The following is a 25,232-nucleotide window of genomic DNA, read 5'->3' as shown; positions in this document are numbered from 1 at the left end:
TGTACATTCTCCCCATGTCTGTGTGGGTTTTCTCTGGGTACTCCAATTTCCTCCCACATCCCAGAGATGTGCACATTAGGTTAATTGGTATATCTAAAGTATCTAAATTATCCAAGTATGAGTGAGGGGTGTGTGTGTGTGTGTGTGTGTGTGTGTGTGTGCACGCGCGCGCATGTGCCCTGTAATGGAATGGCATCCTGTCCGGGGTGCCTTGCACCCTGAGCTGCCAGAATAAGCTTCAGCCACCCAGCACCCTGAAATGGAATAAGCAGGTTGGAAATGAAGAATAAGTGAATATGAATTATTGTAAAATAAAAATTTGTGAAGTATATAATAATCATACAAATGCATAACAGTAAATAATTTGGTATAAGATCACTTAGCCAGCCTGCCACATTTATTATTGTTTTTGAACTGCATGGTGGTAGAAGATACTCATTACAATTTTTGCTCTGCAAAGATTTATTCCTTGGTTAAACCCACCACGATGACTGCTGTCACTCACTGATTATACTAATCCAGCATGACCTCACTTTAATTACATCACCAACAGGTGAGTAAATAATTACCTTTCTTGTTTTATTAATCTTTCTTAAGTGTATGTATAGCTCACATTTATTTTAACATTTAATACTAGATGTGTCTGGGCATTTATTTAGAAGCACGGTGTTGTTTTTGTGACCAGAAATATACTGTATGGACTTACCTTGTTAATATAAATTAGTGTATGATAAACTTGATTTCATTATACATCATTTTGCTTAAAGTTGCAGTTTCCAATAAACTACTGACGATATTAAGGACTTACTATAGTTCTTCAGTTAACAAGTTATGTTAGTTTTTCCTTCACTTGAGAATGTCTTGATTTTTATACCTGAAGGATTTTTTCACTTGGCTTAGCATTCTGGGTTGATAGTTTTTTCTTTTAGTACTTAAACATGTTGTGCCACTTCTTTCTGGCTTTCATGGTTTCTGATGAGAAATCTGCTGCAGTTTAAATTGCTGCTCTTTTATTGGTAAGATTTATTTCTCTGCAACTGCTTTCAAGACTTTAGTTTTCAGAAATTTGTTTATGGTGTGTCTTGTCATGGATATTTTTTATTTATCATGCTTAGGGTTTAGTCAGTTTCTTGAATCTGTGTGTGTATGTCTTTCATCAAATTTGGGAAATTTTCATCCTTATTTCTTTGAACACTTTTTTAACTCCACCTTCTTTTTTTCTCTTCACCTAGGACTCCCATGACACAAATGTTAAATCTTTTGTTATAATCTTCCAGGTTCCTGAAGCTTTGTTCTCTCTCTCTCTCTTTCTTCTCTCCCTTCCTCTCTCCCTCCCTCGCTTCCTTCCTTCCTTCCTTCCTTCCTTCCTTCCTTCCTTCCTTCCTTCCTTCCTTCTTAATCTAGTTTCTCTCTTTTTCAGATTGGGTAATGTCTACTATTTTATCTTCAAATTCACTGATTCTTTCCTATGTTGTCTTGTATTAGTCTTCTCAGGCTGCACGTAACAAAACCACAGACTGGATGTCTTAAATAATAGACATTTATTTATCCTAGTTCTGGAAGCTGGAAGGCCAAGATCAAAGTGATAGCAAGATAGATTCATTCTGAGTCCTCTTCTCTTGGCTTGTAAGCATCTACCATTTCGTTGTGTGTTCACATGACAACTTTGTGTGCACACACAGAGTGCGTTGGTGTCTCTCGTATAAAGATACTCATCCTAGTGGATCAGAGTCCTACCCTTATGACCTCACTTAACCTTATTGCTTTCATAGAGTCCCCATCTCCAAATACAGCCACACTGGATTAAGACTTCAACATATGAATGAGGTGAGGGAGGACACCAATATTCTGTCCATTACACATTTCTATTCTTCTATTGAACCCATCTGGTGAGTTTTAAACAATTTTGGCTACTGTATTAGTTTCCTAGGGCTTCTGTATTAAAGGACCACAAACTTTGTGCCTTAAAACAACAGAAATTTATTATCTAACAATATGGGGGGCCAAAAGTCCAAAATGAAGATATTGGCAGGGTTGGTTCCTTCTGGAAGCTCAGAGGGAGAATCTGTTCCATGCTTCTCTCCTTGCTTCTGATGGTTGGCAGCAATCTTCACTTGGCTTGTAGACACATCATTCTAATGTCTGCCCCAGCTCCACGTGTTCTCCTCTGTGTGTCTCTCTGTGTCTTCATATAGCGTTTTTATAAGGAGAGCAGTCATTGATTTAGCGATTATACTAATCCAGTATGACTTCGCTTTAATTACATCTGAAAAGACCCTATTTCCAAATAAAGTCACATTCTGAGGTTATTTCTAGGAATCTTTTTTCCTGAGATTTTCTTTTTTGTCTTCAATTATTTAAGAATGTTTGTGGCCGGGCGCGGTGGCTCAAGCCCGTAATCCCAGCACTTTGGGAGGCCGAGACGGGCGGATCACGAGGTCGGGAGATCGAGACCATCCTGGCTAACACGGTGAAACCCCGTCTCTACTAAAAAAATACAAAAAACTAGCCGGGCGAGGTGGCGGCCGCCTGTAGTCCCAGCTACTCGGGAGGCTGAGGCAGGAGAATGGCCTGAACCCAGGAGGCGGAGCTTGCAGTGAGCTGAGATCCGGCCACTGCACTCCAGCCTGGGAGACAGAGCGAGACTCCGTCTCAAAAAAAAAAAAGAATGTTTGTAAGTGCTGGCTTGTTGAAGCATTTTTGTAGTCCCTCTTTTAAAATCCTTGTCAGCTAATTCCAACAAACTGTGTTAGGATCTGTTGATTATGTTTTCTTGTTCAAGTTGAGATTTTTCTGGTTCTTGGCATGGTGAGTTATTTTCACTTATAACCTGGTCATTTTGGATATTATGTTATGAGATTCTGGATCTTATTTACGTCTTCTGTTTAACAGGCCTCTGCTGAAACTGGTAGTCCAGCCTTATTACATGGCCTCCATTGACACCTCCCTGTAAGGGAGGGTGGCTCCATTATTGCTAGGAAGAGGCGGAAATCTAGGCTTCCACAGTTGTCCTCCTTTACGTCGTGGGGAAAGGAATGAGCCTTGTTACTACTGGATGGGGATGGCAGCGCAGCTTCTCCACGTGACCTCCAAGAATATCATGGAGATGATGGGGAGAGGCACTCAGTTACTGCTGGGCAGTGATGAAAACCCAGGCTTCCCACTCAGCCTCTTCTGACATCACCTAGAGGTGAGTGGGAGGAATGTTTTGTTATCACCAAAGATTAAAGTCTAGCTTTTCCCTCTACCTGTGCTAATGGAGTTTGGGAGGGAGTTCCCCATCTCCCACCCCCAAGATTGTGCTGGAGGCATTCAATATCAAAAGGCTTTTGCAGTCCAGGCATGGTGGCTCATGCCTGTAATCCAAGCACTTTGGGAGGCCAAGGCGGGTAGATCACTTGAGATCAGGAGTTCGAGACCAGCTTGGCCAAAAAGGTAAAACCCCATCTCTACTAAAAATACAAAAAATTAACCGGACGTGGTGGCACATGCCTGTAGTCCCAGCTACTCGGGAGGCTAAGGCAGGAGGATCACTTGAGCCTAGGAGGCGGAGGTTGCCATGAGCTGAGATTATGCCACTGCACTCCAACCTGCATGACAGAGTGAGACTCCATCTCAAAAAAAAAAAAAAAAGGAGGGTTTATCTTGCTAGGGCACCCCTTCCCCAGTCCTTTGACAAAAGAGAAAGCAATCTTTTCATGGGGACATTTCTGTCTGTACCTATGGCATTTCCAGGTTGTAGGCTTTGGAAAATAAAAAAACCCAGGGACTCACTGCTGTATCATTCCTCCAGTATGGAGATTTCAGGCTGTTCTGCCTTCTTATGCTTGTTTTATATATAATTCCCAGCATTTTAAATGTATATAGTGGCAGGGATAGAAAGGAATACATCTCCTCTATCTTGTCCAAAACTAGAAATCCTCTTTTTTTTTTATTTTTATTATTTATTTTTTGAGATGGAGTCTTGTTCTGTCACCCAGGCTGGAGTGCAGTGGCGCAATCTCCCCTCAGTGCAACCTCCAGCCCCCAGATTCAAGAGATTCTCATGGCTCAGCCTCCCAAGTAGCTGGGATTACAGGTGTGCACCACCACACCCAGCTAATTTTTGTATTTTTAGTAGAGGCGAGGTTTCACCATGTTAGCCAGGCTGGTCTTGAACTCCTGACCTCAGGTGATCTGCCCATGTTGGCCTCCAAAAATGCTGGGATTATAGGCATGAGCCACTGCGCCTGGCCAAAATCCTCTTTTTATTTGTACTCTTTTTATCCCTGCAAATTCAAGGTGGTGATGTTTCTGGATATATAATCCTTTTTAAAACTTGTGGGTCACTTTGATCTTATTCAATATTATTCTGTTAGACAAAAGACATGCCCACAGATTTCTTTGCAATAAGCCCTTCTCTACTCTAGGCTTCTGCTAAGATGGCTAAGAGACAACAATCAGCCATAAGATTTCCAGAATCACTATTGTTTTGATTTGGAGGATCTGTGAGGCATATCCATAATTTGTTTAGACTCTTTAAATATGACCCAATAAGAGGCCAGGCACGGTGGCTCACGCCTGTAATCCCAACACTTTGGGAGGCCGAGGCGGGTGGATTGCCTGATGTCAGGAGTTCAAGACCAGCCTGGCCAACATGGTGAAACCCCGTCTCTACTAAAAATACAAAAATTAGCCGGGCATGGTGGCAGGCACCTGTAATCCCAGCTTCTTGGGAAGCTGAGGCAGGAGAATCACTTGAACCAGGGAGGCGGAGGTTGCAGTTAGCCAAGATTGTGCCACTGCACTCCAGCCTGGGGGACAAGAGTGAGACTTCGTCTCTAAATAAATAAATAAATAAATAAGACTGAATAGTATTCTGAGGCACTGCCTTAAGTCTTTCTGAGATGTTAACAAAATATTTTACATTAATATTCTTTTTGTTTGTTTGTTTTTGAGACAGGGTCTCACTCTGTCGCCCAGGCTGGAGTGCAGTGGTGTGATCTTGGCTCACTGCAACCTCCGCCTCCTGGTTTCAAGTGATTCTCCTGCCTCCACAGTAGCTGAGATTATAGGCATGTGCCACCACGCCCAGCTGATTTTTTGTATTTTTAGTAGAGATGGGCTTTTACCATGTTGGCCAGGCTGTGCATTAATATTTGCAGTTTCATATTTGGACCAGGCTTTCCTGGCAGTGCCCTGTACTTGAGTTTTGCTAGAAAGCCATTTTTAAATTTTACTATCATCTGCTATTTGGAGAGGATAAGCATTTTCTAAATCATGAAGTCTTAGCTCTTTCATGTTTAACATTCTTTCCTTTTAAAAAGTTCAAGATTTTTCAACTTGAGCCCTATTGATATTTCAGCTAGGATAATTATTTGATGTGTGTGTATTTGGTGGGGGATTGGGGTGGTTTGAGGGGGGCTTCCTTATACATTGTAGGATGTTTAACAGCATCCTTGGCCTCTGCCAACTAGATGGCAGTAGCAACCTCGCCAGCTTTGACATCTAAAAATGCCTCCAGACATGGCCAGATATCCCCTGGGAGGCAGTATCACTCTCACTGGAGAGCTCTTGCTTTAGTTTATCCCTTTGCTCCTCCCTTTCACTATAGGCAGCAAGAAGAAAGCAGGTGGTGCCTTTAACATTTTGCTTGGAAATTGCTTTACTTAGATCATCCACTTCATTAGGCACATTTTCTGTTTTCCACTTTATTGCAGGCAACGGGGTTGCTAATTTTTGTATCACAGTATAGTTTCCAATAGTATTTACTTCACTTGGCTGGGCTCAGTGGCTTATGCCTGTAATCTCAGCGCTTTGGGAGGCCAAGGCGGGTGGATCACCTGAGGTCAGGAGTTCGGGACCAGCCTGAACAACATGGTGAAATCCCGCCTCTACTAAAAAAAAGCCGGGTGTGGTGGCATGCACCTGTAATCCCAGCTACTTGGGAGGCTGAGGCAGGAGAATCACATGAACCTGGGAGGCAGAGGTTGCAGTGAGCTGAGATCAACAAGAGCAACACTCTGTCAAAAAAACAAAACAAAACAAAAATCAAACAAACACAAAGAAAACCAGAAAAACAGTATTTACTTCACTTTCCTGCATACCCTCACTGCACCTTATCTAAGGGCTGAGGCTTCTTTAACAGCTTCTTCAAGGCACTTGAGGTTTTTACCACACTCTTCTCAAAGTCCAATTCTAATGCCACTCCTACATATTAGAGTACTGTTACAGCAGTACTTTACCCAGTACCAAAATCTTTCTTTTCCCTTTTAAACATTTTTTTCTTTATATGTTCCAATGAACAGAATTTTAATATGTTACCTATTGCTGCATAATAAACTATCCCAGAATTTAGCAGCTTACAACAAGAAGTATTTACTATCTCAAAGTGCTTAAGTATCAGGAATCCAGGAGTGGTTTAACTGAGTGGTTCTGCCTAAGTTTCCCATGAGATTTCAGTCAAACTGCTGGCCAGGGCTGTAATTATCCCAAGATTTTACTAGGGCAATTTTATCAATTTCTATACTCAATCATGTGGTTGCTGGCAGGCCTCAGCCTTCACAGGCTCTTGGCCGGAAGCTTCCTTTCCTTGCCATGTGGGCCTCTCTATAGGGCTGTTGACAAAATGGCAGCTTGCTTCTCCCAGAGTCAGTGACCCAAAAAATAGAGTACACACTCAAGACAGAAACTGCAGTCTTTTTTTTTTTTTTTTTAATTTGAATTTTAGAAGTGACGTGCCATCATTTCTGGCATATCCTGTGGGTCACACAGAGAAACTAATGGTGGTGGGAGGCAGACAGGTTCCTAGGTGGGAAGAGTTGGGTCCCTGGTGAAACCCCACCTTCAAGCCAGGGATGGCCTGAAACCTGATGGCCAGGCCACCAGTTCTGGGTGGAGTCCACTACCTGGAGTGAGAACTTCCTTGGTGCCTTTCAGCCAATCAGACGGTGCTTTTTCCTGACCCAGCCAGACTCAGGGACTCCTTGGGACTACCTGCCTGCAGGTAGGAGCTACCCACTTCGGGTCTCCTCTCCTCTGAGAGCTGTTTGGTAACCCAATAAAGGTGTTCTCTGCCTTACTCACCTTCCAGTTGTCTGCGTAACCTCATTCTTCATGGATGCTGGACAAGAACTCAGGACCCGCCAAATGCGGGAGTGAAAGGAGCTGTAACACTTTCCTGGCAAGCTCACCGAGCTGCAGGTGGGAGCTAAAGGGGCGGTAACACGTTCCTGGGTAGCTCGCTGAGGTGCAGGCAGTGACACGCTCCTGAACTGCCGGAGTGGAGAGTGGAGACCCTTCTGGAGGCCCAGACCTCGGGATTCTCCGAACCAGAGCAGTAACACACTAGTTCTCCTGCCCTCTGCCAGCGCCAGGCTGCCACCCAATGCAACAGGAAGCAGTGGCGCGGCCAGGCCAGCCCAGGAGCCGCAGGCCGGAGCAGGGTGGCGGGAGTGAAAGAGCAGTAATACAAATGGGCTGAAACACTACCCCCTGAAATACAGCGCCCCCAACTCGCAGTGCTGCTGCGGTTGATGAGAAATAGAGAAGAGCTACGGCCCTTCTGGGGGCCCAGATCTCGGGGCTCCCCAAGGCAGGACTGTGACATGCTGTAACACCCTCTTTGGGGCTCTGCAGTTCCTGGTGTTTCAGAGCTTTGGGGTGCCACTGCGTTCCCCTAATCCAGACGCTGGTGCCTACAGCAGAAGTCGCTTGGGGTAGGTCTGGTCCAGCCACAGCCTTGCATGGAGCTGTTGCCTGTGCCAGTGCCTGGAGCTGCCCACCTTGCCGCAGCAGCTTGTGTGCCTGGCTGTGTGCAGTGACTGGACCTCACACTTGCTTGGTCACACAGCCCCCACCACACCATGCCTGGCTCACCCTTGGCAGGCATGGGATCCAGGCTGGTAGCACTAGCCAAGTGCAACCTGCCGGGTGAGTGGGCAGAACGAGCCCAGCAGGCACAAGCAAAACTCCAGCAGAGGCACCACCAGCCACAGAGGTTTTGCGCTGACAAAGTGACATCCAAAGGATCCTGTGACATAACCTTGGTACAGTGTGGGAGAGGACTGCCCAGGTATAAATAGATGATAAGGAACATTGGGAGGTGTTTTGGTAGCTGACTGGCATTTCAGTTTTATTCCATCCAATATGTTTTTTCTTTTTTTTCTTTTTCCTTTTTTTTTTTAGACAGAGTCTTGCTCTGTTGCCCAGGCTGGAGTACAATGGCGTGATCTCGGTTCACCGCAACTTCCACCTCCCAAGTTCAAGTGATTCTCCTGCCTCAGCCTCCCAAGTAGCTGGGATTACAGATGCATGCCATCATGTCCAGCTGATCTTAGCATTTTTAGTAGAGACAGGGTTTCACCATGTTGGCCAGGCTGGTCTCAAACTTCTGACCTCAAGTGATCCATCCATCTCGGCCTCCCAAAGTGTTGGGATTTCAGGCGTGAGCCACTGCACCTGGCCATTTATTCTTCTTTCTTCCTTCTTTCTTCTTTCTTTCTTCTTTCTTCCTCCTCTTCTTCTCCTTCTCCTCCTTCTTCTTCTTCTTCTTCTCTTTCTCCTCCTTCTTCTTCTTCTTCTCCTTCTCCTTCTTCTTCTTCTTTCCTCCTCCTCCTCCTTCTTCTTCCTTCCTTCCTTCCTTCCTCTTCCTCCTCCTTTCTTCTTCTTCTTCTTCTTCTTCTTCTTCTTCTTCTTCTTCTTCTTCTTCATCGACTGAGTCTTGCTCTATCACCCAGGCTGGAGTGCAGTGGCATGATCTCGGCTCACTGCAATCCACCTCCTGGGTTCAAGTGATTGTCATGCCTCAGCCTCCCAACTATCTGGGATTACAGGCATCCACCACCAAGCCTAGCTAATTTTTGTCTTTTTGGTAGAAACAGGTTTTCACCGTGTTGGCCAGGCTGGTCTCAAACTCCTGACCTCAAGTGGTCCGCCCACCTTGGCCTCCCAAAGTGCTGAGATAACAGGCATGAGCCACCACACCTGGCCTATTTTATTATTTTTTTGAGATGGGGTCTCACTCTGTTACCTGGGCTACAGTGCAGTGGTGTGATCTCGGTTCACTGCAGCCTTGACCTCCCAGGCTTAAGCGATTTTCTTGCCTCAGCCTCATGAGTAGCTGGGACTACAGGCATGCACCACCACGCCTGGCTAATTTTTGTGTATTTTGTAGAGATGAAGTTTCTGCTACCATTGCCCAGGCTGGTCTCAAACTTGTGGGCTCAAGTGATCCTCCCAGTGAGTCTCCCAAAATGCTGGGACTACAGGCATTAGCTGCTGTGCCTGGTTCAACGTGTTTGTTTGTTTGTTTGTTTGTTTTTTGAGACAGGGTCTCGCTCAGTTGTCCAGGCTGGAGTGCAGTGGTGGCATCTCAGATCACTGCAACCTCCACTTCCCAGGCTCAAGTTATCTTCCTGCCTCAGGCCTCCAAATAGCTGGGAATACAGGCATAAGCCATCATGCCCAGCTAATTTTTGTATTTTTTTGTAGAGACAAAGTTTTGCCATGTTGCCTAGGCTTGTCTCAAATTCCAGGTCAAGCGATCCACCCACCTCAGCCTCTCAAAATGCTAGGATTACAGGCTTGAGCCACTGCACCCAGCCATGTATTTTCTAATATCCCTTGGACTTCATCTTTGACTTATATTTTATTTCTAAGTATTGGGATTGTTTTTCCGTTATCTTTGTTATTATTTCTATTTAATTCTGTTATGGTCATACAACGTAATTTAAATTCTTCTGAATTTGTTGAAGGTTGTTTTTATGGCCCAGAATATGATGAATCTCTCATTGAATGTTGTACGTGCAGTTGAAAAGATTGTTTATTCTGCTGTTGGTGGGTAAAGTGTCATGAAAATATAATTAGGAGAAATTAATGATAGTGTTAAGGTTTTCTATATCCTTGCTTTTTTTTTTTTTTTTTTGGTCTACTTATTTTATTGATTATTGAAAGAGAAGAGTTGAATTCTCTAGGTGCAATATAGATTTTTCTGTTTCTTATTTCAGGTCTACTGGTTTTTCCTTCATATATTTTTGAAGCTTTGTTGTTAGTATGTACACACTTATGACTGTTAAGTCTTCTTGGTGAATTGAACCTTTTATCATTAAATAATACCCCTTTTAATCCCTGGTAATAGTCCTTCTTAAACCTACTTTGTCTGATATTAATATTGTCACTCCAACTTGCTTTGATTCATGTTTGTATGGTGTATCTTATTCCATTCATTTGTTTTAAGGGTTCCAATTCCTCTATACATCCTTTTACTTTTAACCCATATATTTCTTTATATTTAAAGTGGGTCTTGTGGATAACATATTATTGCCTCTTACTTTGTTTCCAATCTGCTGATTTGTCTTTTAATTGGTTGTCTTTTTACTGTTATACTGGATTAAAATCTATCATCTTGTTATTTGTTTTCTATTCTTGCATCTGTGCTTTTTTTCTTTTTTTCTTCATAGATTTGGATTATGTTTTGAAAAGGAAAACTCCCAATCTCATGGGTGCTGCAAGTAGACAAGATTTATTGCATCTAATTGAAATAGTTTATTATCCATAGCACAACAAACAATGTGAACATCAGCATAGTGGTATTGGTTCCCCTGGTCCTACATTCAACAGGTGATGCAGTCAGCCCAGATGCATGGTATTCACACAGTGGGTTTGCATTGTAGCTGAGGGACCTAGGCCCAGCACTTTTTATTTTATTTTATTTTATTTTATTTTACTTTATTTTATTTATTTTATTTTATTTTATTTGAGGCAGGGTCTCACTGTGTTGCTCAGGCTGGTCTCGAATTCCTGGGCTCAAGTGATCCTCCTGCCTCAGCCTCTCAAAGTGCTGGGATTACAAGCATGAGCCACCACACCTAGCCCCAGGACATTTTTATAGCAAGCAGTAAGCAAGCCTGCCTTGGTCTGAGAAATGATCTCACCTCTCAAAACTCTAGCTGTACTAACAATCCTGAACAAGTACCCAGGTGATAAAGAGGTCAGGGCCTTGTGATCTTGACATACTCAGCAAGAAATGTTGGACACAAATGGCCCAGGGAGGAAGCGTCCCAACATTAGAAAAAATTATTATATGTACTTGTTTTATGTTCTACAGTCATTTTAAAAAATAAATTTTATTGTATATATTTAAGATATACAACATGATGTTATGGGACACATAGAGATAGTAAAGTGGTTACTATAGTGAAGCAAATAAACATATCCATCATCTCACATAGTTACCTGTTCCAGCATTTTTATGATTCCATTTTCTCTCTATTATTGGCTTGTGACTTACACCTCTCTAAAAAAATTTTTTTAGTGGTTGCTATTGAATTTACTATATCTTTAATTAATCAGTCTATCTTCAAATAAAGTCATACCACTTCTTATATATCATAAGGACCCTTTAACAGCATATTTCCCATTCCTCTGTCTCCTCATTTTAACTGTTGTTATTGTCATACATTTCACTTTTATATATGCTGTAAGGCCACAATGCATTGCTTTAGTAAAGCAGTTACCTTTTAAAGTGAGTAAAAATGAGAAACAGTCTCTCTTATATTTACCTTTATTCTATCCATTTCCAGAGATCATCATTTCTTTATGTAGATCCAGGTTTCTCTCAGGTATCATATTTCTTCTGCTTACAGAACTTCCACTGCCATTTCTTATACTGCTGGTCCACTGGTAATGAATTTTCTCTGTTTTTGTTTTTGTTTTTTTTAATCTGAAAAAGTATATTTCCTTCATGTTTGAAAGATGTTTTTGCTAGGTATAGAATTCTGGATTGGCAGTTTTTTGTCTTTCAGCATTTTAAAGATATGACTCTATTATCTTCTGGTCATACAATTTCTGATGAGAAGTATTCTGTGTTTCTTATCTTTGTTCCTCTGTAGGGAGTGTGTCTTTTTCCTTTAGATGCCTTCAATATTTTCTCTTTATCTTCGGTTTTCAGCAGTTTGAATATGATACATTAGGTTGTGTTTGCATGTGCTTCTTTGTTGTGTTTGTATATTGGCATTTAATTTTTTCTGGATTCTGTGAGTTTCTTGGTTCTGTGGTTTGATATCTTTCATTATTTTTGGAAAATTATTAGCTATTATATCTACAAATAAATATTATATCTACATATATTTTTTGTCTCTGTTTCTTCTCCTTCTGGGATGTGAATCACTTATATGTTAGCGCTTGGATATTTGTTCTGATTTTTGTTTGTTTGTTTCACTCTTTTCTCTTTCTGCTTCAGTTTGAGTAGTCTCTATTGACCTATCTTCAAGTTCACTGCTTATTTCCTCAGCTATGTCGAGTTTACTGATTGATATGGTTTGGTTATGTCCCCACCCAAATCTCATCTTGAATTGTAGTTCCCATAATCCCCACGTGTCATGGGAGAGACCAGGTGGAGATAATTGAATCATGAGACTGGTCCCCTCATCCTATTCTCATGATAGTGAGTTAGTTCTCACAGAACTGATGGTTTTGTAAGGGGCTTCCCCCTTCCCTGGGCACTTCTCCTTGCTGCCGCCACATGAAGGATGCGTTTGCTTCCCCTTCCACCATGATTGTAAGTTTCCTGAGGCCTCTCCAGACCTGTGGAACAGTGAGTCAGTTAAACCTCTTTTCTTTGTAAACTACCGAGTCTTAGGTATGTCTTTATAGCAGTGTGAGAACAGACTAATACAGTAAATTGGTATGGCTAGAATGAGGTGCTGCTGTAAAAATACCCGAAAATGCGGAAGCAGCTTTGGAACTGGGTAACAGATAGAGGTTGGAACAGTGTGGAGGGCTCAAAAGAAATGTGGGAAAATGTAGGACTTCCTAAAGTCTTAGAGGGCTCAGAAGACAGGAGGATGTGATAAAGCTTGGAACTTCCTAGAGACTGTTGAATGGCTTTGACCAAAATGCTAATAGTGATATAGACAATGAAATCTAGGATGAGATGGTCTCAGATGGAAATGAGGAACTAGTTGGGAACTGGAGTAAAGTTCACTCTTGCTATGCAAAGAGACTGGTGGCATTTTGTCCCTGCCCTAGAGATCTGTGGAACTTTGAACTTGAGAGAGATGATTTAGGGTATCTGGCAGAAGAAATTTCTAAGTGGCAAAGCATTCGAGAGGAAGCAGAGAATAAACGTTTGGAAAATTTGCAGCCCAGTGATGTGATAGAAAAGGAAAACTCATTTTTTCCGAGGAGAAATTCAAGCCCCTTACAGAAATTTGCCTAAGTAACAATGAGCCAAATGTTAATCACCAAGACAATGGGGGAAAATGTCTCCAGGGCATACCAGAGACCTACACAGCAGCCCTTCCCATCCTAGGCCCAGAGGCCTAGGAGGGAAAAATGGTTTCCTGGGCCAGGTCCAGCTCTCCCTTGCTGTATGCTGCCTCGGGACTTGGTGCCCTGCCTCCCAGCCACTCCAGCCATGGCAAAACGGGGCCAAGGTACCGCTCAGGCTGTTGCTTCAGAGGGTACAAGCCCCAAGCTTTGGCAGCTTCCATGTGGTATTGGGCCAGCAAGTACGCAGAATGCAAGAATTGAGGTTTGGGAACCTCTGCCTAGATTTCAGAGGTTGTATGGAAATGCGTGGATGTCCAGGTAGAAGTCTGCGGCAGGGGCGGAGCCCTCACGGAGAACTTCTGCTAGGGCAGTGCGGAAGGGAAATGTGGGGTCAAATCTCACATAGAGTCCCCACTGGGGCATTGCCTAGTGGAGTTGTGAGAAGAGGGCCACTGTCCTTCAGACCCCAGAATGGTAGATCCACTGACAGCTTGCACCATGTGTCTGGAAAAATTGCAGACACTCAATGCCAGCCATGAAAGCAGCAGGGAGGAGGCCTCTACCCTGCAAAGCCACAGGGATGGAGCTGCCCAAGGCTGTGGGATCCCACCTCTCGCATCAGTGTGACCTGGATATGAGACCTGTAGTCAAAGGAGATTATTTTGGAGCTTTCAGGTTTAATGACTACCCTATTGGATTTCAGACTTGCATGGGGCCTGTAGCTCCTTTGTTTGGGCCAATTTACCCCATCCAATTTCTTCCATTTAGAATGAGGGTATTTACCCAATGCCTATAACCCCATTATATCTAGGAAGTAATTAACTTGCTTTTGATTTTACAGGCTCTTAGGTGGAAGGGACTTGCCTTGTCTCAGAAGAGACTTTGGACTTGGACTTTTGGGTTAATACTGAAATAAGTTAAGACTTTGAAGGACTGTTGGAAGCGCATAATTGTGTTTTGAATTGTGAGGACATGAGATTTGGGAGGGGCTGGGGCAAAATTAAATGGTTTGACTGTGTCCCCACCCAAATCTCATTTTGAATTGTGGTTCCCATAATCCCCACATGTCGTGGGAGGGACCTGGTGAAGACAGTTGTATCATGGGGGTGGTTTCCCCCATCCTGTTCTTGTGATAGTGAGTTACTTCTCATGAGATCTGATGGTTTTATAAGGGGCTTTCCCCTCGCTGGGCACTTCTTGCTGCCGCCATGTGAAGAAGGATGTGTTTGCTTCCCCTTCTGTCATGATTGTAAATTTCCTGAGGCCTCCCCAGCCCTGTGGAACTGTGAGTTAATTAAACCTCTCTCCTTTATAAATTACCCAGTCTCAGGTGTGTCCTTGTAGTAGCGTGAGAAAGGACTAGTATACTGATATGCCTGTCGACAACTTTCTTCAAATATGTTTTATATATATGTGTGTTTTTTCTTATTTCTAGCATTTCTCTATGTCTCTTTTTTTGTAGTCTTCATATTTCTGCAAAAATTCCCCTTTTGTTCTTTCATATTGTCTACATTTTCCACAAGAGCCTTTCATATTCACATATTACTTATAGTTGTCTTAAGTTCTGTGTCAAATAACTACAGCATCTGCATCTTGCACCTGGTCTTGCTTTCTCTCTCTCTCTCTTTCTCTTTCTCTCTTTAATACAGAAACAGGGCCTCACTATATTGCCCAGACTGGTCTTCAGACTCCTGGCCTCAAGCAGTCCATCTGCCTTGGCATCCCAAGGTGCTGGATTATAGGTATGAGCCACCACACTTGGCCTGCTTTGTCCTTGACAGTAGGGTTTTTTTGGTATTTTAAAATTTGTGTGTGTGTGTGTGTTGTAATTTTTTTTTTTTTTTTGAGATAAGAGTTTCACTTTTGTCAACTAGACTGGAGTGCAATAGCATGATCTCAGCTCATTGCCGAGCAAAACGTCCTTCTTTACATGGCAGCAGCAAGGAGAAGTGCCCAGCAGAGGGGGAAGCCCCCTATAAAACCATCAGATCTCATGAGAAGTAACCCACTGTCACAGTCAAACTGCAACCTCTGCTTCCCAGGTTCAAGCAATTCTCCTGCCTCAGCCTCCCGGATAGCTGGGATTACAGGCACCTGCCACCACACCCAGCTAATTTTTTGTATTTTCAGTAGAGATGGGGTTTCACCATGTTAGCCAGGCTGGTCTCAAACTCCTGACCTCAGGTGATCCATCTGCCTTGGCCTCCCAAAGTGTTGAGACTACAGGCGTAAGCCACTGCGCCCGGCCTGTGTTGTAATTTTTTATTGAGTTTTGGATGCAGTGTTTAGAATAATAAGGACTGAGTTCGTTATTATTTATGCCTGGAAATTGTCATATCTCTTCTTCTCTTAGGCCATTAGTGTGGGGGATTTTTTTTTTTTCAGAAGTTGAATTAGGTTTGAGTTTTGTTGTTTCTATGATTACTTCAGTGTCTGTATCTCCTACAAATTCTGTACAGTCATGCTAGCTACACTGGGTCTTTAGTAATTCCATAAACATTTTGACCTGGCATGTTGTCTTACACCCATAATCCCAACACTTTGAGAGGCTGGGACAGGAGGATCACTTGAGGCTAGGAGTTTGAGACTAGCCTGGACAACATAGCAAGACCCCATCTCTACCAAATAATAATAATAATAATAATAATAATAATAATAATAATAAAATTAGCCATGTGTGGTGATGTGCATTTGCAGTCCTAGATATTTGGGAGACTGAACTGGGAGGATACCTTGAGCTCAGGAGTTTAAGGTTATAGTGAGTCATGACTGCACTACTGTGCTTCAGCCTGTGGACAGTGTCAGACTTTGTCTCTGAAAAATAAAAACATAAACAGTAGCTGAACTGTTCTTACCTACTTGCAAGGAGAGCTTGTCTTTCTCTTGCTACACAACTGAGCGAGTGCCTGCATCCCATCTCTTCTTGGAGGCTCCTGTCCTTCTTTAGAATGCAGGTTAATTGGTTGCTCTGCAACCTTAGGTCTCTGATAAGTTTGACAAAAGCTGTGGTTCTGTAAATTACCCAACAATTTTTAAAAACTGTTACTAGTTTGATAATGATGCTCTTCCCAGCTTTCTGTCCTAGGTGGAAGCCGGAGTCTCAAGCCATATACCTTTTCACAGTGCTATTCAAACTTTCGGCCACCCACTCCTAGTCTGCTGCTTGGGTCTTTCTTTTGGGTGACACCCTTCCAGCTTAGCCCCCTGAAATATTTTCAGGTTAGATGTTTTCCCCCTCTCTATTCCTTCTTTATGGCAAATATCTGGCAAAGAGAAGGGACAGAGGTTCCTGATCTTTCTTCATCTTGGGCTCAAAATAATCCACGGATTCATGTTCTCAAGGATACATCTTGGCCGGGCGCAGTGGCTCATGCCTATAATCCCAGCATTTGGGAGGCTGAGGCGGGCAGATCACTAGAGGCCAGGAGTTCAAGACCAGCCTGGCAACAGGGCAAAAACCCGTCTCTACTAAAAATACAAAAGTTAGCCAGGCATGGTGGTTTGCACTTGTATTTCCAGCTACTCAGGAGGCTGAGGTGGGAGAATTACTTAAACCCAGGAGGCAGAGGTTGCAGTGAGCCAAGATTGTGCCACTCCACTCCAACCTGGGCGACTGAGTGAGACTCTTTAAAAAAAAACAAAAAAAGATACATCTCTGAAAATGGGGACATGACTTTGGGAGTGAGCTAAGTTCTCATCCACTGTACTCCTGACTTGGCCCTCATTTTCTGTGCTAGAAAATTGGATGAAGTATCTACTGTATCCATTAATGAGAAATAAGAATCAAACCAACCCACTGAAATATTTCTTAGAAGATTAAAACTACAACAGGATAAAAGGGGATCAGACTGGGAGTAGTGGTTACAAGCACAGTCTCTGGAGGCAGTCTACCTGGGCTTAAATTCCAGGTCCATCACTTACTAGCTGTAGGGCCTGGGACAAGTTCCTTCACCTCTCTGTATCTCAATTTCTGTATCTGTAAAGTGGAAACAACAAGAGGATTAAAAGGGTTAATTTTTGTAAAGCACTTATAATAGTGACTGGCACATAATAAGCTCTGTGGAAGTGTTAACAATTAGGGCTTACTTCCTATAATTTCAGAAATTTGTGGAAGAGAGCAGTTCCCTCCCTTTCTCAGAGCCCATTACAATCAAAACAGCTAATGATTACTGAGCATTTCCAAAGTGCCCAAGTCCTGTAACTAAGCATTTTATATAAATTATCTCATAAGAGGGAGGGATTAATTATTCCTATTTAATAGGTAAAAGATCAAGGATCAGATAACTGTTTACCCAGCTGACTAGAGGCATCAATAGTTTTACAACCCAAGAGGGTCTGACTACATTGCCTGTGCTCTTAACCATTGCATTTGTTGCTTCCCACAAACTAGTTTCCATGCTTATAAACTAGTGGGAAAGTTGCATGCTGTAGTTATCTCACAGGGTTGTTTTGAGATCCCAATAATGTTAAAAGGCAGTGCTTTAGATATTTGTACAGAGTGCTGGTCACCTGACAGGGAAACCTGAACGTGTCAATATTTGTTCACACTTCCCTCCCTCTGCACATGCCCTTCTCCCTCTTTTCTGCTTGTTGAACTCATGTCTTCAAGATTCAGCTCAGATATCAGCGTCCAGATTTTATTCTAACAGTGGAGGAGTTTAGGCAACACCGTGTGGCGGGGGAGTGGGGGGGCACACCAGACTTGTGTTCTGAAATGACAGCTGAATTGCAATGCAGGGAATGGAGTGTAGCCGGGCCAGAATGAGTACAAGAAAACCAGATAGAAGGCTACTGCATTAGGAGCCCAGGCGGGAGGTGGTGGGGCAAACGGAAGGAATGGTGGACTGGAAAGATATTTAGGAAAGAATCGACAGGAAATGGAGGTGTATTTTAATATGGGCAGCGAGGGAGAGGGAGGTGGCAAGGATGGCTCCTAGTTCCTGGCTTGCTCGCGGACGTTTGTCGAATGAATGATCCAGTGACCCCAAAGTAGAAGTATCTCAGAGAGATCTCCCCACTCCCCTCCCCGCACCCGTCACCACGCTGCTTTCGGAGCTCTGACCGTAAGGGGGTGGATGGAAGGGAGGAGAAAAGGAATGGCCAGGGAGTCTTGGTCCAGGAGCTGCTAGACTGGACACTTCTAGCACTGGTCTGAGCCAGGAGACGCTGCGAAAAGAGGGCAAACGTTTCTCCTCTCGCGGTTGCCGCCTGGCCCCTCCAACCCGCCTGGCCAGCAGTGCAGCGCCCCTCTTAGCACCGTGGAGGTGCTGGTTCCTTGCCGGCGTCGGGGGGCGCGGCACAACGGCCCACCCCTCCAGCCCTGACCCGCCCGGCCGGCCCGGCGCCCACCCCGCCCTGTGTACTGGTAGGTTGGGCGGCGGCTCTGTCTAGTCCCAGAGCCAGGAATCAGGGGCAGCCGGGCGAGTCCCAGGGCAGGGGTCCTCCGCCGCCTTGCACCTGCCCTGCTGGGCGGCACCGGGTCAGTGCCCTGACACCTCCTGCGGGTCCCCACTCTCTCTTTCCCATCGTGCGTCCTCTGGAGAAGTGCGCGCGTGTAAGTGTGGCAAGTGTGGCCAAGGGTACCGGAGGCAGGATTAGGGCGCGTAGTCGTTGCGTGGGCGCTGCCCAGAAGGCGCAGAGCATGAAGTGTGCGTGGGCACAGCCGGCGCGGGTGCCCGCCGCGGGTCTGCGCGGGGCGGGGGCGCAGCAAGTGCATCTGAGCGAGCGGAGACCAGCGCACCGGCGTCGGCGGCGAGGGTGGTGCAGAGAAGCCCGGCTGGGCGGAGGGCGGAAGGATGCGTGCGGGTAACTTTTTGACTGCCTTGGAAGTACCAGTAGTCGCGCTCGCAGGGGCTGCCTCCGGCCGCGGGGCGAGCTGCGAGCGAGTGCGCCCGCCGCCGCCCCTCCCCCACTTCCGCCTCCCGCCTCTTCCTCGTTCCCGGCTCCCAGGGCCCGTCGGTCCCCCGGGAGCCCTGGAGGCGCAGCCCCACCCCGGCCGGCGCGGCTCGCTCCCACGCCCCCGCCGCCGCCTCGCTGGAGCGGACGGACTGAGTCAGCGGGGGCGCCAGCGCTGCAGGTAGGGGCTCCAGCGGCGGTGGGCGCAGGTGCCGCGGGGGACCGCGGAGGGGACCGGAGCACAAGGGGAACGGCCTAGGGGGAGCGCCCTCCCCCCGTCCTCCGCCGACGCCGCGTGTCCCTTTTTAGGGAATTTTTTCCCTCTTGCTGGCTCCAGTGCGGGTGGGGCTGAGACCGAGAGGGAGTTCTCCATTTCGCTGGCTCCTGCCCTGCCCCTGGCAGCCTCCTGCCCCCAAATCTCTTCACCCCCTCTCCAGTACGTATAGGTCGCGTAAACAACTCCCTTTCTCCAGCTCTGGGCTCCGCGACCCCCCGGGGGCAGCTCCTTCAGTCTCGTGAGATCGGTGGGGTTAGGGGGAGGGGAAAAAAGAGGGGGTGTCCCGGAGCCCCTTGGCCCGCGTCAGCTCCCCCACCTCGACCTCTCCCTCCCTCTCCCTCCCTCTCCCCGCCGCTGGAGCACGAGCTCCAGGGGCCCTGGGTATTTTTAGCGTTGTGACCTGGGCGGCAGCTCTAAGAGCCTTTCCCAGGAATCGGCGTCAGCGCCTCGCTCCTCCGCCGCCAGCCCGCGGCCGCACGGTCTCCCCACACTTCCGTGGCCTTGCCTTGCCCACTCGGGGTTGGGTCCCTCTTCACCTCCGCGGCGCCCGTGGAGCTGGCCAGGGTCTGGGATACGCTGGGTGCAGATGAGATGGGGAAGGCAGTCTGCGGAGGATGACGTCTGATCCTCAAGCTAGAAATTCCCCTGCCTCTGGTGATGGGCTCAGAGCAGAACGCCGGGAAGGAGATGAGTGAATGCACCGGCCTGGGCTGGCCCATAGCCCCAGTGCTCTGGCCGGCTCTCGGCTTCTCAGCCCTAGGGGTCAGGAGGCCTGCTCTGAACTAGACCCAGAACCCACCTTTCCAATTGCTCCTCACTGACTAATGGGGAGATAAGTCAGTGAGATGTGTCCGAGGAGGGGGACGGATAAAGAGCTGTTGGAGTTCAAAGAAAAGATGGTCGTCTCCTAAATATATTGCTCACCTTCACAAGCAGGGTCTTATATTTGAGGCAGGTAGGTCGATTATGCCATTTTCATATGGGGAGACTAAGACCAGAAAGGTGATTTCCTTAGGGGCAGAGCCTAGTCTGGAAGTCAGGTCTGTGTCTTCAGAGCAAGGGTTTGGGGTGGATGGCACACGCGTGTGTACGTGTGTTTGTGTGTGGAAAGGGAGGGGCGTGGGAGGGGTTGCTTCAGCCTTTGTCTGGGTTTTGAAGGATGGAAAGGGGTGAGCTGCAGCACTGGAGGAAGGGAACCCTCCATCCTAAAATCGTTGTCTCTATCCTATCCTGTCCCTGGCCTTCTGAGGCAAGCAGGGCCTATTAAGGGGAAAAAGTACCTCCTGGATTTGTGCTGAACCAATCCCTCCAACCCTTCTCAGGAGGACATGATACGGAGAGTTGGGCATTGGCCGTGTTCCCTGAATACAGAGTATCTCTCTTGCAGTGCCTGGAACTGGCATCCCCTTTGTGGAGTTAGGGCAAGCCCCGCCTCTGCATGAGACTTGGTCTGTGGGACACACTTGGTTTCAGGGAAGGGGAAAGAGGTCGCCAAGGGCAGAGGTGTCCAGGCTGGAGCCAGGGGCCCCACTGCTGGGACGCTGGTGCAGTGGGGCTCCCCAAGCCCAGGTCCCCCTTGTCTTGTCTTTCGACTTTGCAGCTGTACTTGTTTTGCTCCTCTACCCCCAGGAGCTGACATGGACCCAAATCCTCGGGCCGCCCTGGAGCGCCAGCAGCTCCGCCTTCGGGAGCGGCAGAAATTCTTCGAGGACATTTTACAGCCAGAGACAGAGTTTGTCTTTCCTCTGTCCCACCTGCATCTCGAGTCACAGAGACGTAAGTCCCAAGTCCTGAGAAGAGGGACTGGGGTAGGGTACGGAGGATGTCCTGTGGGTCCTGAATCTTGTGGGACTCTCTCCCCTCTAGTTTTCTTGGCCCTCTATGCTTCTAACTTGGGACCTGACATGTAACTATCACTGTCCTGGTGTGCAGCTTGGGTCCTCCTGACTTGCCCACTTCTTGATCCACAGCCCCCATAGGTAGTATCTCATCCATGGAAGTGAATGTGGACACACTGGAGCAAGTAGAACTTATTGACCTTGGGGATCCGGATGGAGCAGATGTGTTCTTGCCTTGTGAAGATCCTCCACCAACCCCCCAGTCGTCTGGTATGCCCCTCTGCTTTGGGGACTTCAGTGCTAGTCAGCCAGAGCCGAATGTCAGGCTCTGAAATGAGGCTGCAAGGCTGGGCTGGGGAAGTATACAAGTAAGGGCTGGAAGTGGCTGTTTCCACCAATGAGACAGCTGCCTGTTCTGATTTTAGGGAAGCTGACCCTGAGGGGGAACTGGGTTACACATCTCCAATCCAAAATTCTGGGAACTGTCTATCTCTTCTTTAATTTTACATTTGTTAAGTTAATATAATTAGTCACTATAATTAAAATAATGTAAAAATGTAATTAAGTAGGTTCCAATACTGTACTAAAGTACTTTACATATATTATCTCAGTCCTTACAATGTCCTGTCAGGGTAGGTGATATAATCCCTATTTTATAAGCAGGAAATTAGGCTCAGAGAAGTACATTGTAGCCAGAAGGTAGATAAACTGGAATTCATGTCTGTCCTCCTCCAAAGCCCATATGCTTAACTTGTAAGACAGATATTCTTTTAATTAAAACTGCTACTATTTATTGATGGCTTACTATGCCAGACATTTTATAAGCATTCTTAGATTTTATTCCCAAAACCCTTTGGGGATGTAGGTCTCCCTTTTATTTTGCAGAAGAGGAGCAGAGTCCTGGAAAGGGAAAGTGACTTGCTCAAAGCCACTCAGCAGCAATAAGTGATGTAGGTGGAACTTGGACTCTTGCCATTGATTGACCTGACTCTAGAACCCAGACATGGTGTAATGAAGTAGAAGGAGCTGGCAGTTAGGAGATGGTGATCTTAATCCTGGCTCTTTGCTGGACTGGCAAAGTCACTTTGGAAAAGTCTCTGCCCCCCTGTGGGCTTTAGTTACTCCTGACCGGATAATCTTTAAGAGTTCTCTGAAGGCCTGTTTGTGGCCTGACCAGCTTTTCTGTCTGGGCAGGGGTGGACAACCATTTGGAGGAGCTGAGCCTGCCGGTGCCTACATCAGACAGGACCACATCTAGGACCTCCTCCTCCTCCTCCGACTCCTCCACCAACCTGCATAGCCCAAATCCAAGTGATGATGGAGCAGACACGCCCTTGGCACAGTCGGATGAAGAGGAGGAAAGGGGTGATGGAGGGGCAGAGCCTGGAGCCTGCAGCTAGCAGTGGGCCCCCTGCCTACAGACTGACCACGCTGGCTATTCTCCACATGAGACCGTAGGCCCAGCCGGAGCCTTTCGGGAGAAGACCAGACTCTTTACTTGCAGTAGGCACCAGAGGTGGGAAGGATGGTGGGATTGTGTACCTTTCTAAGAACCCTCTCCTGCTTTACTGCTAATATTTTCCTGCTGCAACCCTCCCACCAGTTTTTGGCTTACTCCTGAGATAAGATTTGCAAATGAGGAGAGAGAAGATGAGGTTGGACAAGATGCCACTGCTTTTCTTAGCACTCTTCCCTCCCCCAAACCATCCTGTAGTCTTCTAATAGAGTCTCTCAAACAAGTGTCTCTAGATGGATGTGAACTCCTTAATTCATCAAATGAGGTGGTACTCAAGCCATGCTGCCTCCTTATATCCTTTTTGGAACAGAGCACGGTATAAATAATAAACTAATAATAATATGCCAACCATTCCACTTCATTTTTCACATTGCAAAGATATCAAACCCACTATATGTCTTTAGCTCTCTAACCGATCCCATATTCCTATCACTCATTCATTCTATTTATTCAAGAAATATTTATTGAACACCCACGCTAGGCATCTGGCATACAGTTTTGAGCAAGACAGGCTGTACTGTATACCTGCCTTCATAGAGTTTACTGTTTATGGAGGAGAAAATCAAGTAAATACTAGAATTCACAGTGTAATAAATAGCATGAGAAGGAACTACTCTGGTACCAGAAAATAGGGGCATCTTAACCTAGTTTGTATGGTCACTGAAGAGCTGTTTTTAGCTGAAGGACGATTGGGAGTTAGCCAGACACGGCCCATAAGCCAGGCAGAATGAGCAACTTGTGAAGACGTTAAATGGAGAGAGCATATCCTTGAGGAGCTAAAAAACATTGCGTTTGGCTGAATTGTTGGATTTGAGGAAATGACGGGAGAGGTAAGACTGACAAAGGTCAGGTTGTAAAATCCGTTGAAGCCTGGATCAGGTTTCAGTTTGACAGCTAGTAAAAGATCATGACTTAAGATATAAAGTTATTTCCTCATATAGAAGTAAGAAGTACAGGGCTACATGAAAGCTCCATCGTTACTCAGCACTGGGCTCCTTTTTTGCTGTTTTGCACATGGCTTGCATTCTTAGTGATACCTCATGTCTAAGGTGGCTGTCAAAGCCCCAGCCATTAAGACCTTGAGACTGGCAGAAAGCAGGAGAGGAAATGGGGGATGGGCAAAGAGGACACAGCCAGTCTATTCCCATTTAGGAATAAATTTTTGGAAGTTCTTTTTTTTCCCCAAGATGGAGTCTCGCCCTGTCACCCAGGCTGGAGTGCAATGGCACGATCTCGGCACACTGCAACCTCTGCCTCCCAGGTTCAAGCAATTCTCATGTCTCAGCCTCCTGAATAGCTGGGACTACAGGCGCACAACACCACGCCAGGCTAATTTTTGTATTTTTTAGTAGAGATGGGATTTTACCATATTGGTCAAGCTAGTCTTGAACTCCTGACCTCAGGTGATCCACCTACCATGGCCTCCCAAAGTGCTGGAATTACAGGCGTGAGCCACTGCACCTGGCCAACCATCCTATAGTCTTCCAGTGAGTCTCTCAAATTAGTGTCTCTAGATAGACGAGAACTCCTTGGCATGTCAAGTGAGGGGGTACTCCAGCCATTCTGGCTCCTTACATTCTTTTTGGAACAGAGGGCTAGTCACCCAGATGGGGAGTTTCAGAAAGGACCAGGTTTGAGAAGAAGGCCATAAATTTGGTTTAGGACATGTTGAGTTTGAGATATATTTGAGACATCCAAAAGGATATGTTGAGTAGGCCCTTGCACCCATGTGTGTGGAATTTAGATAAGAGGATTGAGCTGGAAAAAGAAAACGATCAGTTCTCAGTGTATAGGTGGTAAGTGAAGCCATGGGTGCGAAGGACGGAGAGCATGCCCAGGGAGAGAATGCTGAATGAAAGGAGAGGTTATAGGACCCAGTCTTAAGGAACACCAAATCATTTCTCACATTAAAAAAAAAAAAAAGTCTACCTCCCTTCATACATTGAACATCACCCATGGGATCAGTGACCTTCAGCCAAAATCCTAAAGCTTTTTGTGCCACCCAAGCCTGAGTGACAAGGCTGCAGTCTTCCTATTATCCCATCCTGCTCTCACCCCTGCAGGAGACCAGTGTAAGCATCTGTTCCTAAGTGTTTTTCCTAACACTAGTGAGAAACTTGTGGGAACTCCAGGGAAGTAGGAGTGTCCACCAGCCATTCCCTGTCTCCAGGAAGCTTGTGGAGTGAATACCTTCTGTGCAAAAGCCTCTAGGTCCAAGTTAAGATCATCCACTGAGCTGGGCCAGGGCCCAGTCCTCTATTAACTTTTGGGGTTTTTCTGGGTTGCTTATGACCTTGCTGCACACAGAAGATATAATCTGTGTCCTCTTGTGGCTTCTCTCCTTCCTTTAGAGTAGCAAGGTTCTACCTCCTGTCTGACTGTGGCTGAGCCATCTCTTGGGCTGCGGCCCACGATCCCAATAGCTTTGCCGTGCAGGGCTTCTCAACTCCCAGGA

At 46.0% G+C, this 25,232-nt stretch overlaps 4 protein-coding genes across 8 annotated transcripts in view; 3 read left to right on the top strand and 1 right to left on the bottom strand.

Annotated features, from left to right (window-relative positions):
* The window catches only part of DNTTIP1 (deoxynucleotidyltransferase terminal interacting protein 1), a 505,046-nt gene that overhangs the window by 131,007 nt on the left and 348,807 nt on the right, over positions 1 to 25,232 (top strand). The gene's annotated exons all lie outside the window — the stretch shown is intronic.
* Positions 1 to 25,232, bottom strand: part of SDC4 (syndecan 4) — a 188,465-nt gene that overhangs the window by 66,289 nt on the left and 96,944 nt on the right. The window lies entirely within an intron of this gene.
* Positions 1 to 25,232, top strand: part of WFDC2 (WAP four-disulfide core domain 2) — a 232,770-nt gene that overhangs the window by 134,885 nt on the left and 72,653 nt on the right. The window lies entirely within an intron of this gene.
* Positions 18,126 to 23,125, top strand: DBNDD2 (dysbindin domain containing 2). 5 transcript variants are annotated; one of them, XM_050806594.1, is made up of 5 exons: positions 19,065 to 19,327; positions 19,456 to 19,582; positions 21,053 to 21,199; positions 21,394 to 21,531; positions 22,456 to 23,125. In XM_050806594.1, exons 3-5 carry the CDS (start codon positions 21,061 to 21,063, stop codon positions 22,659 to 22,661), a joined length of 483 nt encoding a protein of 160 aa, XP_050662551.1. In that variant the 5' UTR covers positions 19,065 to 19,327; positions 19,456 to 19,582; positions 21,053 to 21,060; the 3' UTR covers positions 22,662 to 23,125. The 5 variants fall into 5 exon arrangements, with proteins under 5 accessions (XP_050662550.1, XP_050662548.1, XP_050662549.1 ...); XM_050806593.1 differs by lacking the exons at positions 19,065 to 19,327; positions 19,456 to 19,582 and adding an exon at positions 18,126 to 18,730; XM_050806591.1 differs by lacking the exons at positions 19,065 to 19,327; positions 19,456 to 19,582 and adding an exon at positions 18,882 to 19,056.

The sequence above is a fragment of the Macaca thibetana genome, chromosome 10 (genome assembly GCF_024542745.1).
Source record: "Macaca thibetana thibetana isolate TM-01 chromosome 10, ASM2454274v1, whole genome shotgun sequence".
NCBI classification, from domain to species: Eukaryota; Metazoa; Chordata; class Mammalia; order Primates; family Cercopithecidae; genus Macaca; species Macaca thibetana.
Note: the sequence above shows the minus strand (reverse complement) of the source record. Positions and strands in the feature narration are given on the sequence as shown.